This window comes from Bombyx mandarina, chromosome A1, assembly GCF_030267445.1.
Source record: "Bombyx mandarina strain Sakado chromosome A1, ASM3026744v2".
In the NCBI taxonomy this organism is placed as follows: Eukaryota; Metazoa; Arthropoda; class Insecta; order Lepidoptera; family Bombycidae; genus Bombyx; species Bombyx mandarina.
Window position 1 is genome coordinate 17,784,792 of NC_143234.1, and position 19,462 is coordinate 17,804,253.

The following is a 19,462-nucleotide window of genomic DNA, read 5'->3' on the forward strand; positions in this document are numbered from 1 at the left end:
CTAATACAAGTTCATGTAGCTGAAGAGATCAGTAACTGATTTTAGTTAGGAAGATAAAAACATGTGGGGGATATTCGTTTTGCTAAATTTAATGGTTATTCCTAGCCGACTTAACTTAATAGATGTATGGCTCTAATAAAGAATAATAATAATAATAAATGTTTATTCTTCTCAGGTAGTGATGGGATTATACGGATTGGTACCACTTATTACAGTTTTGAATTTTAACATAGTCGTGACTCAAATAAAGTCACGATTTCAATCGCCCGTCTGACGATATATATATATAGTAAACATTAATAATTTAGAATTTAATAAATTTCATCAAGCATATTTTTTTCAATTTTTTTGTTTGTTTAACGCTGTGAAAAATATCTCAGTTTTATGACTTGTGGTATTATCTCCTCGTTACTGATAATATGCCATGCCTCTAATTTTGAAATTTGTTGTAACGTCCTTTTTTCTGTTTTAGTATGTACATTACCCGAATAATAAGACAGTCTTTTTTATGTACAAAAATTGTTCCCAGATCACGATATGGCTAACGACGAAGGAATGGCAAGTAAGCAACTTCAATTTTATTTATTTTTTAACTCTTTCTACATTATAGATCTCATTTTTGTAAATGTGTCGTCACCCCGCTTGGGAATACGCTCCATAAGTCTATGGTCATTAGCGAAATATGCAGCGGACATGTCATGTTGAAGTCGTTGTGGCCTAAAGGGTAAGACGTCCGGTGCATTCGTATTGAAGCGATGCACCGGTGTTCGAATCCCGCAGGCGGGTACCAATTTTTCTGATGAAATACGTACTTAACAAATGTTCACGATTGATTTCCACGCTGAAGGAATAACATCGTGTAATAAAAATCAAACCCGCAAAATTATAATTTGCGTAATCACGGGTGGACCTCTTAGAGTCCGCACGGGTAGGTACCACCACCTCGTCTATTTCTGTCGTGAAGCAGTAATGCGTTTCGGCTTGAAAGGTGGGGCAGCCGTTGTAACTATACTGAGACCTTAGAACTTATATCTCAAGGTGGGTGGCGCATTTACGTTGTAGATGTTTATGGGCTCCAGTAACCACTTAGCGCCAGGTGGGCTGTGAGCTCGTCCACTCATCTAAGCAATAAAAAAAAAACCCTATTTATGCGAAGTTTGAAAATGATCCTCAGTTGTAGAAAGCAGATTAGGTGTGTGTCTGCTAATAATGAATCCAATAGCGACGGTCCTGACATACAATAAAAAATCTTCTGCTTTGGGTCGAAAATGATAGATATAAACCGCGTGTCCGTTCCGATGCGCGACTGGAGTATATTTTTATAAGCGTGTATATAGTATATATGTTTTATTAATTTTTGATTTCATAAAATATTTTACATAACTAGATACCATATAAATAATTTACTTACATGCTGCATCGTCAGGTATAATACAGGTATATTATATAATAATATAATACTAAAATTCGCATAATTTTGAAATATTCTGCTGAGATAGATCAAATGCAATATGACATAGTTAAAATGATTGGAAAGTAATATTATATAACTTCAATATGTGGATAAATTAAGATTAGATGGAGCATTACAATCGTTCCTTATGAAGTAAAGTCTAGAATACAATGTGAAATGATTATGAAAATGTTGTTATTATTTATTTCAGAGCAAATTTTTATTGAAGCCGAAAAGTTCTTTCGTAGTATTATCATATCAGCTCTACTATTTGCTGGCTGCGCCAGCATTTGTGTTCTCAGCGCTAGTTTCTACTGCTGCCATATAAATTACAGGTACATATTATTAATAATAAAATATTGGAGCTTTGAATTTTCGTATATTATAATTACCTGCCATGTAACGGTAATTTTACGTAGGTACCTATTTTTTCAGCTTGAAAATTTCAATTATTTCCCATACTGCCAGTGTTCAGTGCTCAATTGTTTCATTCCTAACAGAGTTAAGTGAGTGATTGAAACGTATTACTGCTTCACGGCAGAAATAAGCACGGTGGTGGTACCTTCCTGTGCGAACTCACAAGAGGTCGCAACACCAGTAAGCTTAACTATTAAAAGGATTTAATTTAATTGTAGGCAAAATTATAAAACAACATTTAACGCGGCGAGGGACCAAAGACAAGAAATAAAATAATTAAATTCATACGCATTATCTGACTGTTGACGGCTCCACATTCAATTTTTTGTCCCAGTATGCACTACACCTGCATTCGCAGAAGCTCCGCGTTGATCTATTGACGATGCGGATGAAGATGCCAAAAGAAATACGAAACATCCGCTGTTGTGGCTACGAATATTTACAACATATTTGGTCTGGTCGCATTATCCCATTAAAAAATACAATCAGACAAATCATAATAATATTTTCTTCTGTGACTTGCAGTGATCGAAAAATGGAGAGGGAGTTGAAGGCTCTAGCGAAAAAGTTGAATACGAAATATCATTCTAAAAAGTCGATTCGTAGGTCGCCACTTGAGCCTATTGAAGAAAGCTGTAACGTTGTAGTAGAAGACGCCGGTGTATTTGTTGTCTGAATTGGAATTCATTAACAATTTAAATTATTTTAAACAACAGAAAAGGTAAAGAACGAATTCTAATATTTATTAAGCTATTCGTTTAAAATCAGCCGTGCGATTCTCTAAAATTCAAACAAGAACTCGCATCTCACTACGAAATTCTCCATCACTTCGCATTCGCAATGGAATGACCTTGATTTGGCATTCTGTAAACACTAATCTTAATTACCCTGCCTCGAGCGAAGTGAAGTGACAACGAAGTTTGTTTACAATACAACTAGGGATAGCCGTATACACGCAAATGTAAATCGAAGCTTACCGGTTTCAGTTTTTCTTTGTATTTAGAAGCATTCTGTAAGAAAATACTATGAATTTAAGCTTTGGTGTCTAAACCACATCTAATATATCTAAAAAGAAAATTAAAAGTCATATATTTATGAAATTAATTGTAATTTCTGGCTGTACGCTAAGTTCCTTTGCGTGCACTGGCGAATACCAGAATTAAAAAACAAAAATTTAATTGTTTTCAAAACAATTTCGAGCGGTCGGAAGTTTTTATTTTGCTTTTTCTAGATTTGTTGTTACTTTGTGAGTGAATTTAACGTTAAATAAAAATTATGAGGTAAGTAAAAGTTAATTTGAGGTTATCAATGTTTCATCCATTCGTTTTTAATGTAAAATTTAAATATATTACCAACAGATTTAAAGAGCGTTCTTCTCATCCGACATTGGCGCAAATAGAGGCATTGATAAACGTTTTGGGTTAAAAGCTAGCGAAACAAAAGGATTAATCGAATCTCAACATGTTCAATAAGAGAACAAGGATATTAAAAAAAATATAGGAACTAAATTCTCTTGTCAGTTAAGATCCATTCCCGGTGAGATATTTAGGACATGTTAACATATATTTATGTATGATATATCTATCTACAACGTTTTTATTGATGTTCTATTTTAACAGGGCATGAAGGTAATTTATTTGTATCTCAAATTCACCAACAAAAAAATTATTTTGAATTAAATAAATCAAATCATTAACAATTTAGGTATTGCAAGTTAGATTGATGTTGTTGGAATGTATTTATTGATGCAGAGGTGACTGTATCTATGGTAAAGGGTGTGCGTACTGGTACAGGGGTGGCAGGCAGTGCCAGAGTATTGACTAAACTGACATTATGTTGGCTAAAGGCTGCATACTCAGTTTAAAATAAATGAACAAAATTTAGGCATAACCTATTTTATTATATTTAAGGAACTACAACAGATTGAAAATACTAATCCACATCATCAGAATATTGTAAGGAGAATTTATAGCCCACTCGGAAAATGTATCAGTATTGGAACAATCGCAAACATACAGGTATGTATGTTATGCCTAATTATCTGAAATAAATACCTAAACAAAACTTGCATTTTAAAAATTAATATTTATTGCCTTTTTAGCATTGCATCAAGAATCACCTATTTTGCAGTCATCATCCTCTAACTAAATGCAAGTGACTTCTACTTATTGTGATGCTACTACTAGTAGCTCCAGCCACAGTAGGTCTCACATGTTAGTCAAGAGATTGGGTTGATATGTGTTTATTCAGGTCAAAGTACCTATTCATTGAACCACCATATTAGGGACATTGATTTGTGTATAATGCTGTTACTTGTAAATAAAAACATTTTGTTGCATGTATTGTAAACATTGTATTTTACCTAACCTTGTTTTTAAATAAATTTATTATTTTTTTCAGCACCTCAACACCTGACCTGCTATTTCACCACTTTTACAATGAAAAGCAGAGTGTACTCAAATTACTGAGAGAATTTTGTGGATAGAGGAACTGCAGGTGAAGATTCAGGGTGTTCATATGTGTGTCGTCCAAAGCATTTTTGAACACAGTACCATATATAACCTAATGAAACTTACAACCATGGGGGAATGAATAGTCGACAATCTGCAAGAAGGATGAACTGTTGGTGGAATTAGCACATGCAGCTAGCAATTTTAAACCTGTATTTCCACTTAAGTTACTGATGCAAACAAATTTCAAAATTATTGTATATAACTAGTGAATAAAACTATAATAAAACTATTTTTATAAATCATTAATTTATATTTGAAGTTACTTCACACTATAAGTTAGCTAATTAGTAAAATTTAACAAAGTAATTCAACATGACCACCATAATGTACATGTAATCTCATCATCTGAAATCATGGGAACTGGCAGCTCTGCACAATTGCAAATGTTGTGCAAGACACAACACGCACCAAATATTTTTGCTATCTTATCAGGGTGGTAAATTGGCACCCTATAGATCAGCGAACACCTGAATCTACTCTTTAACATACCTATTGTTCTTTACACTGAGTTACGGGCAGTGGAATGAAGGCGGTGCTACAAAGCTTCAGGAGTATCTTCCTCCATATTAGCAATAGCTAGCTATTATTAGCAGGTATTAGCTAGCATAGCATAGCGTTATCGCCTATTTCTGCCGTGAAGCAGTAATGCGTTTCGGTTTGAAGGGTGGGGCAGCTGTTGTAACTATACTGACACCTTAGAATTTATATCTCAAGGTGGGTGGCGCATTTACGTTGTAGATGTCTATGGGCTCCAGTAACCATTTAACACCAGGTGGGCTGGGAGCTCGTCCACCGATCTAAGCAATGAAAAAAAAATTAGCAAAAGGTGTCATAAGGTTGGAACGTTGACAATATACAGAAAGCCCGAAAAGATGTTAAATAATTATAATGGTCATTACTTGCTGTCATTGACTAATCTAGTAGATTTTATTTTGTTTTGATTATAACTGAATAGTTTATTTAAGATAAATACTATATTTCACAATAACTTATAGCAATATACACAATTACAATTTAACTGAAATGAATACAATCTGAATACATAGGTTCTTAATACACATTTCGTTTATGGATTACATATCAGAATTTCGAAAAATATTAATAGCTTTACAAATTGTACATTTCTTGCATGATATTCTTTGCGACAGTAAATCCATTTTTTATTGGTAGCAGATCTTTTTAAGGCCACCAACTTCCCATCAATACACCCAATAACCCAAAGGATTCTAAATTTTTCATAAAAACTGCAATATTTAGCATTACATTAATATTGGTAATTTTTTATGAAGAAAACATTTTTTTATTTAGCTTAAACCTCTCCTCCTCCTCCTTGCATCGGTTTCCTCATTACTGAGGGTCGTGGTCATGGCCTTGAAACAGTTTGTTTTTTATAGTGCACCACCATCTGTTCCTATTTAGCTTAAACCACCTTCTTCTTTTTTCTTTGCTTTTCCTTCAACTTTTGCCATTCTTGAGCATTCTGTGGGAATCTTAAATATTTATAAATAGTTGCTGGGTTGTTCAGAGCCTCCACAACCTCAGATATACACTGGGATGTCTGGGACAAATGTGTTCTTATATTTTCTTTTATGATTTTTTTGGTAACTTCAATTGGCCAAAAATAACAAGGTGCACAATAACTGAAACTAAGAAATAATCATTAAAAAATACACATAGTTATTAGAGAATCTAATTTGTATTCTTTCAAGATATTTTTGGTAGATTAGTTTAGTGGTATTGTTTTACAATAATGGGAGAGTTGGATATAAACAAATGGGCAAACTTTAATAATATGTTATAAAGTACCAATTTTGTACATAAACACACAATCTTACCACGTGGAATACCTACCTTTAGAAGAGTTGAAAGTCCTTTTCAATGGCTTTTAGTGGTCTTCATCAAAGGGTGTAATTCACACCCTAACTGGTTCATATGATCCTTCGACAATCTATACACTTTCTTTATACTTTTACATGGTCGTCATCTCAAGTTAAAAGTGATAAATTGTGAATTTCGTAGGCTTGTCGACGCATTTCACGCTGATCCGTAGCGTCAGCCTCTTTCAACAATGTTTTCAATAAAAACATACGCTCCACAAAATATCGATGAAGAATAAAGTTATTTTAAAGTGCAATTTTGTTAATTAATAGTATTTTTTTAATAATTAACAGCGGTTTATAACGTTTTCGTATATTCTCACTCACAACAAACACATAAAACACTAACTTTTGATTTGACAAATAAAATGATTTTGCGATGCGAAGTTCTTGCCGAAATTCGACGTGATTTACACTACAGAATGCCGTTTCAAACGTCAACTCATACATTTTAGTAAAAAAACTCACGCTTGCTAGTTCAATTCACCCGCGAGGGGCGCTAGTGTAGATTCGGCACTACAATGAAATTTACAGAATGCCAATTTGAAAACTCACACCAAATTCACGTGCGAGTTTGTTAAACAACGCTTACAGAATCGCACGGCAGCCGTGCGATTCTCTAAAATTCAAACAAGAACTCGCATCTCACTACGAAATTCTCCATCACTTCGCATTCGCAATGGAATGACCTTGATTTGGCATTCTGTAAACACTAATCTTAATTACCCTGCCTCGAGCGAAGTGAAGTGACAACGAAGTTTGTTTACAATACTACTAGGGATAGCCGTATACACGCAAATGTAAATCGAAGCTTACCGGTTTCAGTTTTTCTTTGTATTTAGAAGTATTCTGTAAGAAAATACTATGAATTTAAGCTTTGGTGTCTAAACCACATCTAATATATCTAAAAAGAAAATTAAAAGTCATATATTTATGAAATTAATTGTAATTTCTGGCTGTACGCTAAGTTCCTTTGCGTGCACTGGCGAATACCAGAATTAAAAAACAAAATTTTAATTGTTTTCAAAACAATTTCGAGCGGTCGGAAGTTTTTATTTTGCTTTTCCTAGATTTGTTGTTACTTTGTGAGTGAATTTAACGTTAAATAAAAATTATGAGGTAAGTAAAAGTTAATTTGAGGCTATCAATGTTTCATCCATTCGTTTTTAATGTAAAATTTAAATATATTACCAACAGATTTAAAGAGCGTTCTTCTCATCCGACATTGGCGCAAATAGAGGCACTGATAAACGTTTTGGGTTAAAAGCTAGCGAAACAAAAGGATTAATCGAATCTCAACATGTTCAATAAGAGAACAAGGATATTAAAAAAATATAGGAACTAAATTCTCTTGTCAGTTAAGATCCATTCCCGGTGAGATATTTAGGACATGTTAACATATATTTATGTATGATATATCTATCTACAACGTTTTTATTGATGTTCTATTTTAACAGGGCATGAAGGTAATTTATTTGTATCTCAAATTCACCAACAAAAAAATTATTTTGAATTAAATAAATCAAATCATTAACAATTTAGGTATTGCAAGTTAGATTGATGTTGTTGGAATGTATTTATTGATGCAGAGGTGACTGTATCTATGGTAAAGGGTGTGCATACTGGTACAGGGGTGGCAGGCAGTGCCAGAGTATTGACTAAACTGACATTATGTTGGCTAAAGGCTGCATACTCAGTTTAAAATAAATGAACAAAATTTAGGCATAACCTATTTTATTATATTTAAGGAACTACAACAGATTGAAAATACTAATCCACATCATCAGAATATTGTAAGGAGAATTTATAGCCCACTCGGAAAATGTATCAGTATTGGAACAATCGCAAACATACAGGTATGTATGTTATGCCTAATTATCTGAAATAAATACCTAAACAAAACTTGCATTTTAAAAATTAATATTTATTGCCTTTTTAGCATTGCATCAAGAATCACCTATTTTGCAGTCATCATCCTCTAACTAAATGCAAGTGACTTCTACTTATTGTGATGCTACTACTAGTAGCTCCAGCCACAGTAGGTCTCACATGTTAGTCAAGAGATTGGGTTGATATGTGTTTATTCAGGTCAAAGTACCTATTCATTGAACCACCATATTAGGGACATTGATTTGTGTATAATGCTGTTACTTGTAAATAAAAACATTTTGTTGCATGTATTGTAAACATTGTATTTTACCTAACCTTGTTTTTAAATAAATTTATTATTTTTTTCAGCACCTCAACACCTGACCTGCTATTTCACCACTTTTACAATGAAAAGCAGAGTGTACTCAAATTACTGAGAGAATTTTGTGGATAGAGGAACTGCAGGTGAAGATTCAGGGTGTTCATATGTGTGTCGTCCAAAGCATTTTTGAACACAGTACCATATATAACTTAATGAAACTTACAACCATGGGGGAATGAATAGTCGACAATCTGCAAGAAGGATGAACTGTTGGTGGAATTAGCACATGCAGCTAGCAATTTTAAACCTGTATTTCCACTTAAGTTACTGATGCAAACAAATTTCAAAATTATTGTATATAACTATTGAATAAAACTATAATAAAACTATTTTTATAAATCATTAATTTATATTTGAAGTTACTTCACACTATAAGTTAGCTAATTAGTAAAATTTAACAAAGTAATTCAACATGACCACCATAATGTACATGTAATCTCATCATCTGAAATCATGGGAACTGGCAGCTCTGCACAATTGCAAATGTTGTGCAAAACACAACACGCAACAACTATTTTTGCTATCTTATCAGGGTGGTAAATTGGCACCCTATAGATCAGCAAACACCTGAATCTACTCTTTAACATACCTATTGTTCTTTACACTGAGTTACGGGCAGTGGAATGAAGGCGGTGCTACAAAGCTTCAGGAGTATCTTCCTCCATATTAGCAATAGCTAGCTATTATTAGCAGGTATTAGCTAGCATAGCATAGCGTTATCGCCTATTTCTGCCGTGAAGCAGTAATGCGTTTCGGTTTGAAGGGTGGGGCAGCTGTTGTAACTATACTGAGACCTTAGAATTTATATCTCAAGGTGGGTGGCGCATTTACGTTGTAGATGTCTATGGGCTCCAGTAACCATTTAACACCAGGTGGGCTGGGAGCTCGTCCACCGATCTAAGCAATGAAAAAAAAATTAGCAAAAGGTGTCATAAGGTTGGAACGTTGACAATATACAGAAAGCCCGAAAAGATGTTAAATAATTATAATGGTCATTACTTGCTGTCATTGACTAATCTAGTAGATTTTATTTTGTTTTGATTATAACTGAATAAAGTTTATTTAAGATAAATACTATATTTCACAATAACTTATAGCAATATACACAATTACAATTTAACTGAAATGAATACAATCTGAATACATAGGTTCTTAATACACATTTCGTTTATGGATTACATATCAGAATTTCGAAAAATATTAATAGCTTTACAAATTGTACATTTCTTGCATGATATTCTTTGCGACAGTAAATCCATTTTTTATTGGTAGCAGATCTTTTTACGGCCACCAACTTCCCATCAATACACCCAATAACCCAAAGGATTCTAAATTTTTCATAAAAACTGCAATATTTAGCATTACATTAATATTGGTAATTTTTTATGAAGAAATCTTTTTTTATTTAGCTTAAACCTCTCCTCCTCTTCCTTGCATTGGTTTCCTCATTACTGAGGGTTGTGGTCATATCCTTGAAACAGTTTTTTATAGTGCACCGCCATCTGTTCCTATTTAGCTTAAACCACCTTCTTCTTTTTTCTTTGCTTTTCCTTCAACTTTTGCCATTCTTGAGCATTCTGTGGGAATCTTAAATATTTATATATAGTTGCTGGGTTGTTCAGAGCCTCCACAACCTCAGATATACACTGGGATGTCTGGGACAAATGTGTTCTTATATTTTCTTTTATGATTTTTTTGGTAACTTCAATTGGCCAAAAATAACAAGGTGCACAATAACTGAAACTAAGAAATAATCATTAAACAATACACATAGTTATTAGAGAATCTAATTTGTATTCTTTCAAGATATTTTTGGTAGATTAGTTTAGTGGTATTGTTTTACAATAATGGGAGAGTTGGATATAAACAAATGGGCAAACTTTAATAATATGTTATAAAGTACCTATTTTGTACATAAAGACACAATCTTACCACGTGGAATACCTACCTTTAGAAGAGTTGAAAGTCCTTTTCAATGGCTTTTAGTAGTCTTCATCAAAGGGTGTAATTCACACCCTAACTGGTTCATATGATCCTTCGACAATCTACACACTTTCTTTATACTTTTACATGGTCGTCATCTCAAGTTAAAAGTGATAAATTGTGAATTTCGTAGGCTTGTCGACGCATTTCACGCTGATCCGTAGCGTCAGCCTCTTTCAACAATGTTTTCAATAAAAACATACGCTCCACAAAATATCGATGAAGAATAAAGTTATTTTAAAGTGCAATTTTGTTAATTAATAGTATTTTTTTAATAATTAACAGCGGTTTATAACGTTTTCGTATATTCTCACTCACAACAAACACTTAAAACACTAACTTTTGATTTGACAAATAAAATGATTTTGCGATGCGAAGTTCTTGGCGAAATTCGACGTGATTTACACTACAGAATGCCGTTTCAAACGTCAACTCATACATTTTAGTAAAAAAAACTCACGCTTGCTAGTTCAATTCACCCGCGAGGGGCGCTAGTGTAGATTCGGCACTACAATGAAATTTACAGAATGCCAATTTGAAAACTCACACCAAATTCACGTGCGAGTTTGTTAAACAACGCTTACAGAATCGCACGGCAGATCTTGTTAATCGATTATTTAGCGGTCTCGCACTTTTAATGAATAAATATTTCGATGTAATTAAATGCTAGTAAATTAACACAACGATTTATCGATATAACGCTTAGACATGAATCGTATATCTTGTTTGGCGCCTATTAACTTTTAATAAGCAAAAATAAATAATAGTTTACAAATACTAACAAAATCCGCTTTTATAGAAAATCAAACCAAAAAATAGAAAATAAATTTTAATAAATTTGAATTAAAAATAATGTAAGAAAAATGATTTTATTGAAAAAAATACGCGGGGTGCATGGTATAAGTAGTTATAAATATTTTATGAAAATATATGAGTAGAAGGGTTATTTTGATAATATCCTGAAAAGCACCCCACGCTTTTTACAATAAAATCATTTTTTTAGACACTATTTTTAATTTTAAAGTTTTTTTTCTATTTTTTAGTTGGATTTTCTATAAAAGCGTATTTTGTAAGTTTTTTAAAGTATTATTTATTTTTAATTTTTTAGTTGAATTTAAATTTTTTCAATATTTTTTTTAATATTGAATTGTCATCGGTCCTTAATAAGTATACCAAATTTCGAGTTAATCCGACGTTTTGAAGGGGGTTAATCATGTTCAAAGATTCCGTTACAAACATACATACGTCTGAAGCTAATAAAAGCGTATTATTAAAAAGGGATGTTTGTTACCTTTTATTGCACATGTTTATAAGGGTTGGCATATTTGACGTTTGCATTTATATTTATATTTTGTAAAAGTAGGCATTGTGAGATGAGAAAATGCTTTACCTAATTATTTATTATTCTGTTTATGTTTAATAAATATTGTTGAGAAAATTTTGTGTTTTCATTTACTACCATGACCAGTGTTCGTATTTGATATTGTTATTCCTGATGTTTAATAATAATATCATATAAAATCAAAATGTCATTAATTTTTTGTGTGGTATGTTGTAGTAAATATATAATAGTGTATAAGATATTGTATAAATATTGTATAAGATTAAGGCAACAAGGAGATTAATGACATTTTCTCTTGTTTCCAAGTGGAAAAAAATAATTCACATAAATACAATAGAAAGCGAAAATACACTATTTCCGATACATTATTTTCTTTACTACCTTTACTCATAAATACAAAAATAAATAAATTAGGCATTGAATGATTTATTTTATGGCATATATGGGTGGACGAGGTCACAGCCCTCCTGGTGTTAAGTGGTTACTGGAGCCCATAGACATCTACAACGTAAATTCGCCACCCACATTGAGATATAAGTTTAAGGTCTCAGTATAGTTACAACGGCTAACCCGCCCTTCAAACCGAAACGCATTAATGCTTCACGGCTGAAATAGGCAGGGTGGTGGTACCCACACGTGCGGACTCACAAGTCGTCCTACCACCAATAATAAACATGATTAAATAAGTGAAATCAATAAGTGTTATCAAAGTGTTAAATAAGTGTTATCAATCATAATTAAATATGTGAAATAGAATAAGCCCGAGTGGGTGGGCACTCGCATCCTGCGTATTTCTGCCCTAAACTTGTCATGCGTTTTGGTTTGATAGGTGACACGACTGTTAAATAATATAATTTGAGCCAACTCTGACTCATGTCATGAACCATAATTAAATCAGTTTCGATGATTTCGGCTCGAATATTTACATTATTTTATTTCGTATTATTTACCTGTTTGATAATATTATTATAAATCAATAACTCTTATAATAGTTACATAAAAGTTTTTTTTTTAATTTGGCTGTATGAACTGTGTTTGCTTTGCCTGCGTAATAGAAGATCAAATAAAAACGCAGTAAATATTTACATTTTACATTATTTACAATTTGTAATAGTGTAAATTACAAAATTTTACGAAAATTGTAAATTACAAATACATGTTCAAAGTGTTGAAACATCCAACACAAATATTCTGATAAATGATAACTTTAATATGACATTTAATGACATGATAAACTAATTACTGAAATAAAAATACAAATAAGCCCTTTTTGCATTTTTGTAAAATAAATAACAATATCCAATAAACAAGTGTAGGTATGTTGATGATCAGGTTTTCATTTCAAATTAGAAATCACGGGAATACCTACAATTACTCACAGGGGGAATTTACTAAGCAACTTTTTGAAATGTTCAATAATAATCGAAAAGTTCGATTCTGACTATAGGTGCGACTTTATTTATCAACAACAATTTACGAAAAATTAATTTTAGTTTCAGAAGTTAACGAAATGCTTGAAACATCTTTAATGGATTTGGTTTTGACGACAATTGGGGTTTTACTTTTAATGGCACTTATTAGCTGCCTTTGCTGCTTATGTATGAAATTCAGGTAAGTAAAAGTATAAAAGTAAAATATTGAATGTTTAAGATAAGCCTTGAATTATAGAGTATATATTTCATCCTTCTTCTGTATTATTTTCCTAATATAATTGTATATTCTGTATAATCTACCTTTCTTTCTTTTTAATAAATATGAAATAAATAAATAGTATGGATGATGATACTAAAATTGCTGCAAGTAAATGAAATAATGAATTAACAAACATAGACAGAGAAAGCTTATAAGTAATGTAATACATTTCATCCTACATTAAAATTACCCTTTATAAAAATTACATCAAAGAACAGATGCACCTAAATTGTAGGTTGCTTAGGACATAATGCTTTGATAGAAGTCTTATAGAATCTTGCTATAGCAAGATTTAACTAGTTACCATTTTAATAAATAAAGTAATAAAATTATTAGGTTAACGAGCCAAGTTTATATGCTAAGCTGTGTATTCTATTTATAGTAATCTAAAAGCTAAAGACCAGATCTTCTGATTTGAAATGCATGACAGCCAATATACAACGAAATTGAGATTTGGACCTAATTTTTTTTATAATTTTTTTTTTTTATCTTGTACAAAATGGCCTGTGGTCATCATCACTGTCACTCCTGGACATCGGCAATAGAGCAGAGTCAAGCTGCTGCCTTCAAATGTTTGTCCTCTGTTTTACTGCAGATGGTGACATTCTGATTTATATAGGCTCCGTCCAGCAACTATTTCACTTCAGGTGGGCCATGAAAATGCTCACTTATCTACAAAGAAAAAAAATATTGTATTGTAAACTCATATAATATTTTCATTCTCCAGTGACCTTAAACTAAAGCTGTACATAATAAAGACGGCAAAAAAGAAAGGATTGGCAGTCGATATTGATAAACTGGAAATGAAGCCCTCACAAGGATGCGAGTCACCTCTTACCCATGAAAACTGTACAATTATGGTACCGGAAGTTGGTATAATACTCTAGATACATTTTTAATGTTTAGTGATGTAGATTTGGGTTGATTGATTTTTTATAATGTAATGGTTTTGGCAACCTTGCCTAATATAAACCAATCTAGTCATCCACTTTACATGTTCAGTATGAAGCATAAACATTATTTGTGGGCTGAATTGATAAAATAATTAAATGGTGTAAAATTGAGTTTTTAATCTAAAAAAATTAACAATCCATGGTTTTAGATTTTTTTTGAAACAAGCATCTGGCTATAATAAAGTATAATCATGTATATGCTTTCAAATATGGGATGCCCTTTATACCATAGAGCAGTGATTCTCAACCACTGTTCCGCGGCATTTTTGTGTGCCGCCAAATTTCAAAAGTGTGCCGCCAAATTTTGGAAATATATAATAATGCTAATATTATTAAATTATATTAAAAGAAAAATATTTTAAACATGAATATATATTTAAATCCACATAAAAAAATTATAGTAAATTTTAGTTTATTTCGTATATTAAATTTTTTTAATAAACTATTTATGCAGTGTGTAAGTAATTTTTATCTTTTTTTTTTGTGCCGCCAAATTTTGAAATCGTTAAATATGTGCCGCAACAAAAAAAGGTTGAGAATCACTGCAATAGAGACTTGGAGTTCAGGGCCCTGGTAAATGCTTCACATTTGGTGACCCTAAACTCAATCTTTTATTACAATAAAAAGCTGGCTATTTGTTATTTAACCATACATATTGTTGATCTTGTCAGATTGTAGAATTCAAATTAAGTAGGAATATCCATATAAATTAAAAAGTTATAATTTAATATCTGTGATAAACATAAAAATTCGTGTTCCTGTCAAGCATCATTTGAAAATTGTGTAATGAGCAATATTTAAAAGATTTTTTTATGTAATATATAATATAGATATAGTTTACCTAATTATATTTTACTTTTTATGTAACTGGTAGGTAGGTATGATACCATACATATAATGTTACTTATAAACATTAATAAAATTTGAACACATTTATTATATTTACGCATTGGTATTTAAATTAACAATGACATTTAACAATGAATTGATTGATAGTTGTAATATTTAAACTATGCATGTAATATTTGTATTATTAGAAGCACTGCAGATACTATTTTACCACAAATTTTTAGAATAATTATAATTATAAATGTAGCCTACAAGGGGAACAGCTACGAATATTTATATAATATTATTAACTTCTGCCCATGGCTTTGGCCGCATAAACTTACCCAATATGAAATTTTATCCAAATCCATTCCATGGATTATGCTTGATTTCACATTTATAATATTAGTAAAATTAGACTTGAACTAGTTGCCTTACACAGTGGTCTTAGCTTCTAAAAAAAAACATAGATTTTTTATTCGTTTTAAATTGTAGAGTAAAAGAGATGAAGCTTAATGATACAAGGGAAATGCGTTGTCACATTACTATTTGCAGGTCATTGATATTTCTTATTATTAGGTAGATCGAATGATCTTGATTATTTGAGAAAGTTTGAATCCAGAGGTTTTGAGTTGATATGATATGAATAGTCTGGCCAATGATTGACCAGAAAGGTGTCGTGGCTTAAAAGATAAGATGCACGGCGTTCCTGTACCGAGAAATGCGAATATGCCAGTGTTGGAATCCTGCTGACAGGTACTAATTTAACTCATGATCACAAATGACTTCTATGATGAAGTAATAAGACCCTGTATTAAAAGTGAAGCCATAAAAAAAGTAATAGAATTAGCGTAATTACTGTATAATTGAGACATAGAAATCAAGTTTGAAGGTAGCATTCACTTAGCATATTGCGGTGACCAGTTAATATCAGGTGGGCGGGGTTCAGCTTAAGTGATCTTTGTAATTTTTTTTGGTAAATTTTAGCCGATTGTAATTTTTTCAAATTGAATGTATTTGTGACTTAGATTGTTCTTTCCCTGGGCCCTTTATTTGTTAAATAGTTTATAAATATTGAAGCTTAAAGTTGAGCAAAAGAACCTGATTAAGGCCCTAAAAAGTTATAAAAAAAAAGAGGTTTATCCCTATTTGAGTTAATATAAATTGCTGTACCTAGCAATTTTCTGTTGGTTCCGTATGAAAGTGGAACATTGAATCCCACCTCTGGTGATGAACATAAGCAATTGTATTCACCAATTAAATAATTATTAATTGTTGTTAAGAATATTCTATCATTAATAGAATTGCATTTGTGCTTCATGGCTCTATGCGATAGCGTAATATAATATGGTTGGTTCTTGTTTTTTGCATTACTGCATAGATGTTCTTATCTTAATGTGTAAATACTCAAAGTTCCTATAACACGTTTAAATATATGAATCTGCTATACTTATGAAATATTTGTATTCGTAAAATTATACAATGCACTTAGGTAGATCGATAGATCTGATATTATCGTAGATTTTATTACAATATAATCTGTTATGTTGGTATCTGTAGTATGTTTTAATGTAATGTACTTATTATAAAATTCGTATGATCTCATTAGCACAGTTTTATGTTTTTCTAGTCTATGCTTAAAACTTAAGCCATAATTCGAAATATTATTTGTAAAAATAAGTTTTATAGACTGTTAAATTTATATATTTCTAATTTTTGTTAATACATGCCAAGATGAGATAAAAACAGTGAGTTTGTTGCTTGTGAGTAGTGTACCAAGTTTTAGTTCCAACATGCTACGACATAATCATGACTACATTTTAAACCATACAACATATGTTAATTTAGGTACAATACAAGGTAATTTTTGTGGTGAATCGAAAACGCTGTTGTTAGTGTTCGACATATTAGTGCATCAGCACTTATATCAAGGGGTGAAAGGCATAAAGGCTTAGCGACATATTTACAACATTACAGTAGAGCCATTTAAAGTTTAAATATTGGAAAAAATTAAACTTCTTCAGCAATTTTAAGGGGGTAAACTTAATTGAAGTTCAATTAAAACACCAAATTGTTGATGCTAATACAAAATAAAACGGACCTTTAATTATAAGGATAAATTTCGCGAATGTCGCTTAAACCAAATAGTCTTTCATCCCTTGATATAATGAATACGGAGCACTAGTGCTATTCATAATCGATAAGTTGGCATCAGCAATCAGACCCTCGCATTGTGCGTTACGGATGTGGTTTAGGACTTTTTTCGTTTGAAAAAGGAAATTTCATAGCTGTTGGGAAACACCGCCGAGGGGAGTGCGTGAGTTCCAAAGCCAAACTGAGAATGAATTCTGCTCCGGTGGCGAGTGTTGTAGTAAAATGGAGATAATTTGCTCATGTCAAACTATTCTTGAGAACACTTCTTATAGAAGGCACGGTACAAAGCGCAAAGAGAGCCGAGGTATCCATATAGCGTGCATCGTTTGGAATCATTTTGAAAAAACGGGAATATCGACAATTCAAAAGGCACTCGTCTTTGGAGTCGCATTGATTCCGATCCAATTCGGTTGTAGATTCATTCGCGAAGTAGCTGCTCTTAAGTTGTTAGGTCTTTTTTGGAGGCGTTCGGGCAGCCGTTAGCAAATCCCATCCCTCCTAGCCTTTGCTCGTGAAATTAGAAAGGCCTCCGAGCCACCAGTAATCCATAATTCATAAAAAAAAAAACGAATTGAAATTCGATTATCTCCTTGTTTAATTCCGTGACAAACGTGAAACGAAATGTTGATCTGTAATAAAAAATAGCAAAAAAAACACTGGGTTATTTTAGATTAAATGGCGTGAAGTTGTAAAAGTATATTTTAATTCACCGCAAGAATCATCCATTTTGAATTTTGCTGTGCCTTGAAACCATGCAATGATAAAACAATATATATACAGTATGTTTAGATATACATAGAGTTGATATTTAAAGTGCCACATTATTATTAATATGTAGTGCCTGTTATACTATAAACATAGAAATATTTCTATATACTGTATTTATATACTGTTCATACGTAGATCATTATCACAATACGACATTCGTAGCGACATTCAAGAATACCTACTATTTAAAGTTAACTATTTTTTTAACGCCTTTGAAAGGTAGGTGCTGAGTTTTTCAATTATGGATTAATTCTTATTTATGTAGCTGTTTTCAATTTGATATTTAATACCACCTTACCAAATACTACACAAAATTCTTAGATTTAAATTCTTAATATAGATAATTCGAAATCGACCATACAAACTTCTTTGTACTCTGTTCCAAAACTGCCGATTTTAACATTAAAAAAATATAACCTCAAAAGACTTTCCTCTGTTTCTTTTTAATTTGTAATATTCCTTAAAAGAGTTTTATTAATAAAATAAATGTTAATAAGTGAAAAATTATCTTAGTTTCTAATAGTTCTGAACTTGATATTTGATGGATACAAACTTAGCGTTTAAAGAATCCAAAAAATATTACTACCCGCGAAATCTGTTCCGAGCAAACTAGCTTTAAAACTAGCTTTGAGAGTGTATTTGCTTAACTACTGCTTTTTATGAACTGTACCACTCCCAAATAATTTAGAATGTAAGATTGTTTTTTTTTAATCAAAACTCATTATTGAATAGTTAATTTTTTTTTAATATGTGTATATTGTTCGGAGTATATTATATTATACACTTTTGTATATATGTTTGTTTAGTTGCACTGCCAAACGCACTGACTGAGATAGTTTACAATTATTGAAAGTAAATTGTAGTTTAATATTAAATTATTTTACCATTTTAGGCGTCTTGTGTATTTAAATGAAATTAAACTGAACTACATCTTTGATGAAGTATTTTCACTAGTTTTATTGATTCACTAGCGACCCGCCCTCGCTTCGCTTCGGAAACATTAAATTTTATTATTGATAGCCGAGTCCCGCGATGTTACCCGCAGTTATTCTCGTACCGCGGGTGACGCCGCGGGGCGAAGCTAGTCTAAAAAAGTAGCCTAAGTTACTCCTTATATCATCAGCTACCTATCAGTGAAAGTCTCGTCAAAATCGGTCCAGCTGTTCCAGAGATTAGCCGGAACAAACAGACAGACCGACAGACAGACAGACAAAAATTGTAAAAAACTGTC

General features: G+C 31.9%; 1 protein-coding gene, 2 long non-coding RNA genes and 1 pseudogene across 24 annotated transcripts in view; 3 read left to right on the plus strand and 1 right to left on the minus strand.

The window, feature by feature from the left end:
• LOC114242756 (uncharacterized) overlaps positions 1–11,932 on the plus strand; it is a 35,610-nt gene extending 23,678 nt beyond the window's left edge. For 2 of the 20 annotated variants that reach the window (XM_089740046.1, XM_089740027.1), the window contains exons 5-11: positions 530–562; positions 1,665–1,788; positions 2,396–3,150; positions 3,229–3,406; positions 3,781–7,379; positions 7,458–7,634; positions 8,009–8,857. In XM_089740046.1, the coding sequence (XP_089596172.1) occupies positions 530–562; positions 1,665–1,788; positions 2,396–2,546 (308 nt within the window). In that variant the 3' untranslated portion in view covers positions 2,547–3,150; positions 3,229–3,406; positions 3,781–7,379; positions 7,458–7,634; positions 8,009–8,857. Of the gene's footprint in view, positions 1–529; positions 563–1,664; positions 1,789–2,395; positions 3,151–3,228; positions 3,499–3,780; positions 7,380–7,457; positions 7,635–8,008; positions 8,858–11,090 lie in introns of those variants that run through there. The other 18 variants (XM_089740039.1, XM_089740040.1, XM_089740033.1 and 15 more) reach the window with 18 other exon arrangements.
• Positions 1–19,462, plus strand: part of LOC149499604 (uncharacterized) — a 137,721-nt gene that overhangs the window by 25,338 nt on the left and 92,921 nt on the right. The gene's annotated exons all lie outside the window — the stretch shown is intronic.
• LOC149499605 (uncharacterized) lies at positions 8,841–10,935 on the minus strand (annotated as a pseudogene).
• LOC149499606 (uncharacterized) lies at positions 12,884–15,422 on the plus strand. Of its 3 annotated transcripts, none has more exons than XR_016325719.1 (3): positions 12,884–12,910; positions 13,336–13,447; positions 14,256–15,422. It is a non-coding gene; the product is annotated as an uncharacterized LOC149499606 (long non-coding RNA). The 3 variants fall into 3 exon arrangements; XR_016325718.1 differs by lacking the exon at positions 12,884–12,910 and adding an exon at positions 13,065–13,152 and having other exon boundaries at positions 13,330–13,447; XR_016325717.1 differs by lacking the exon at positions 12,884–12,910 and adding an exon at positions 13,068–13,152.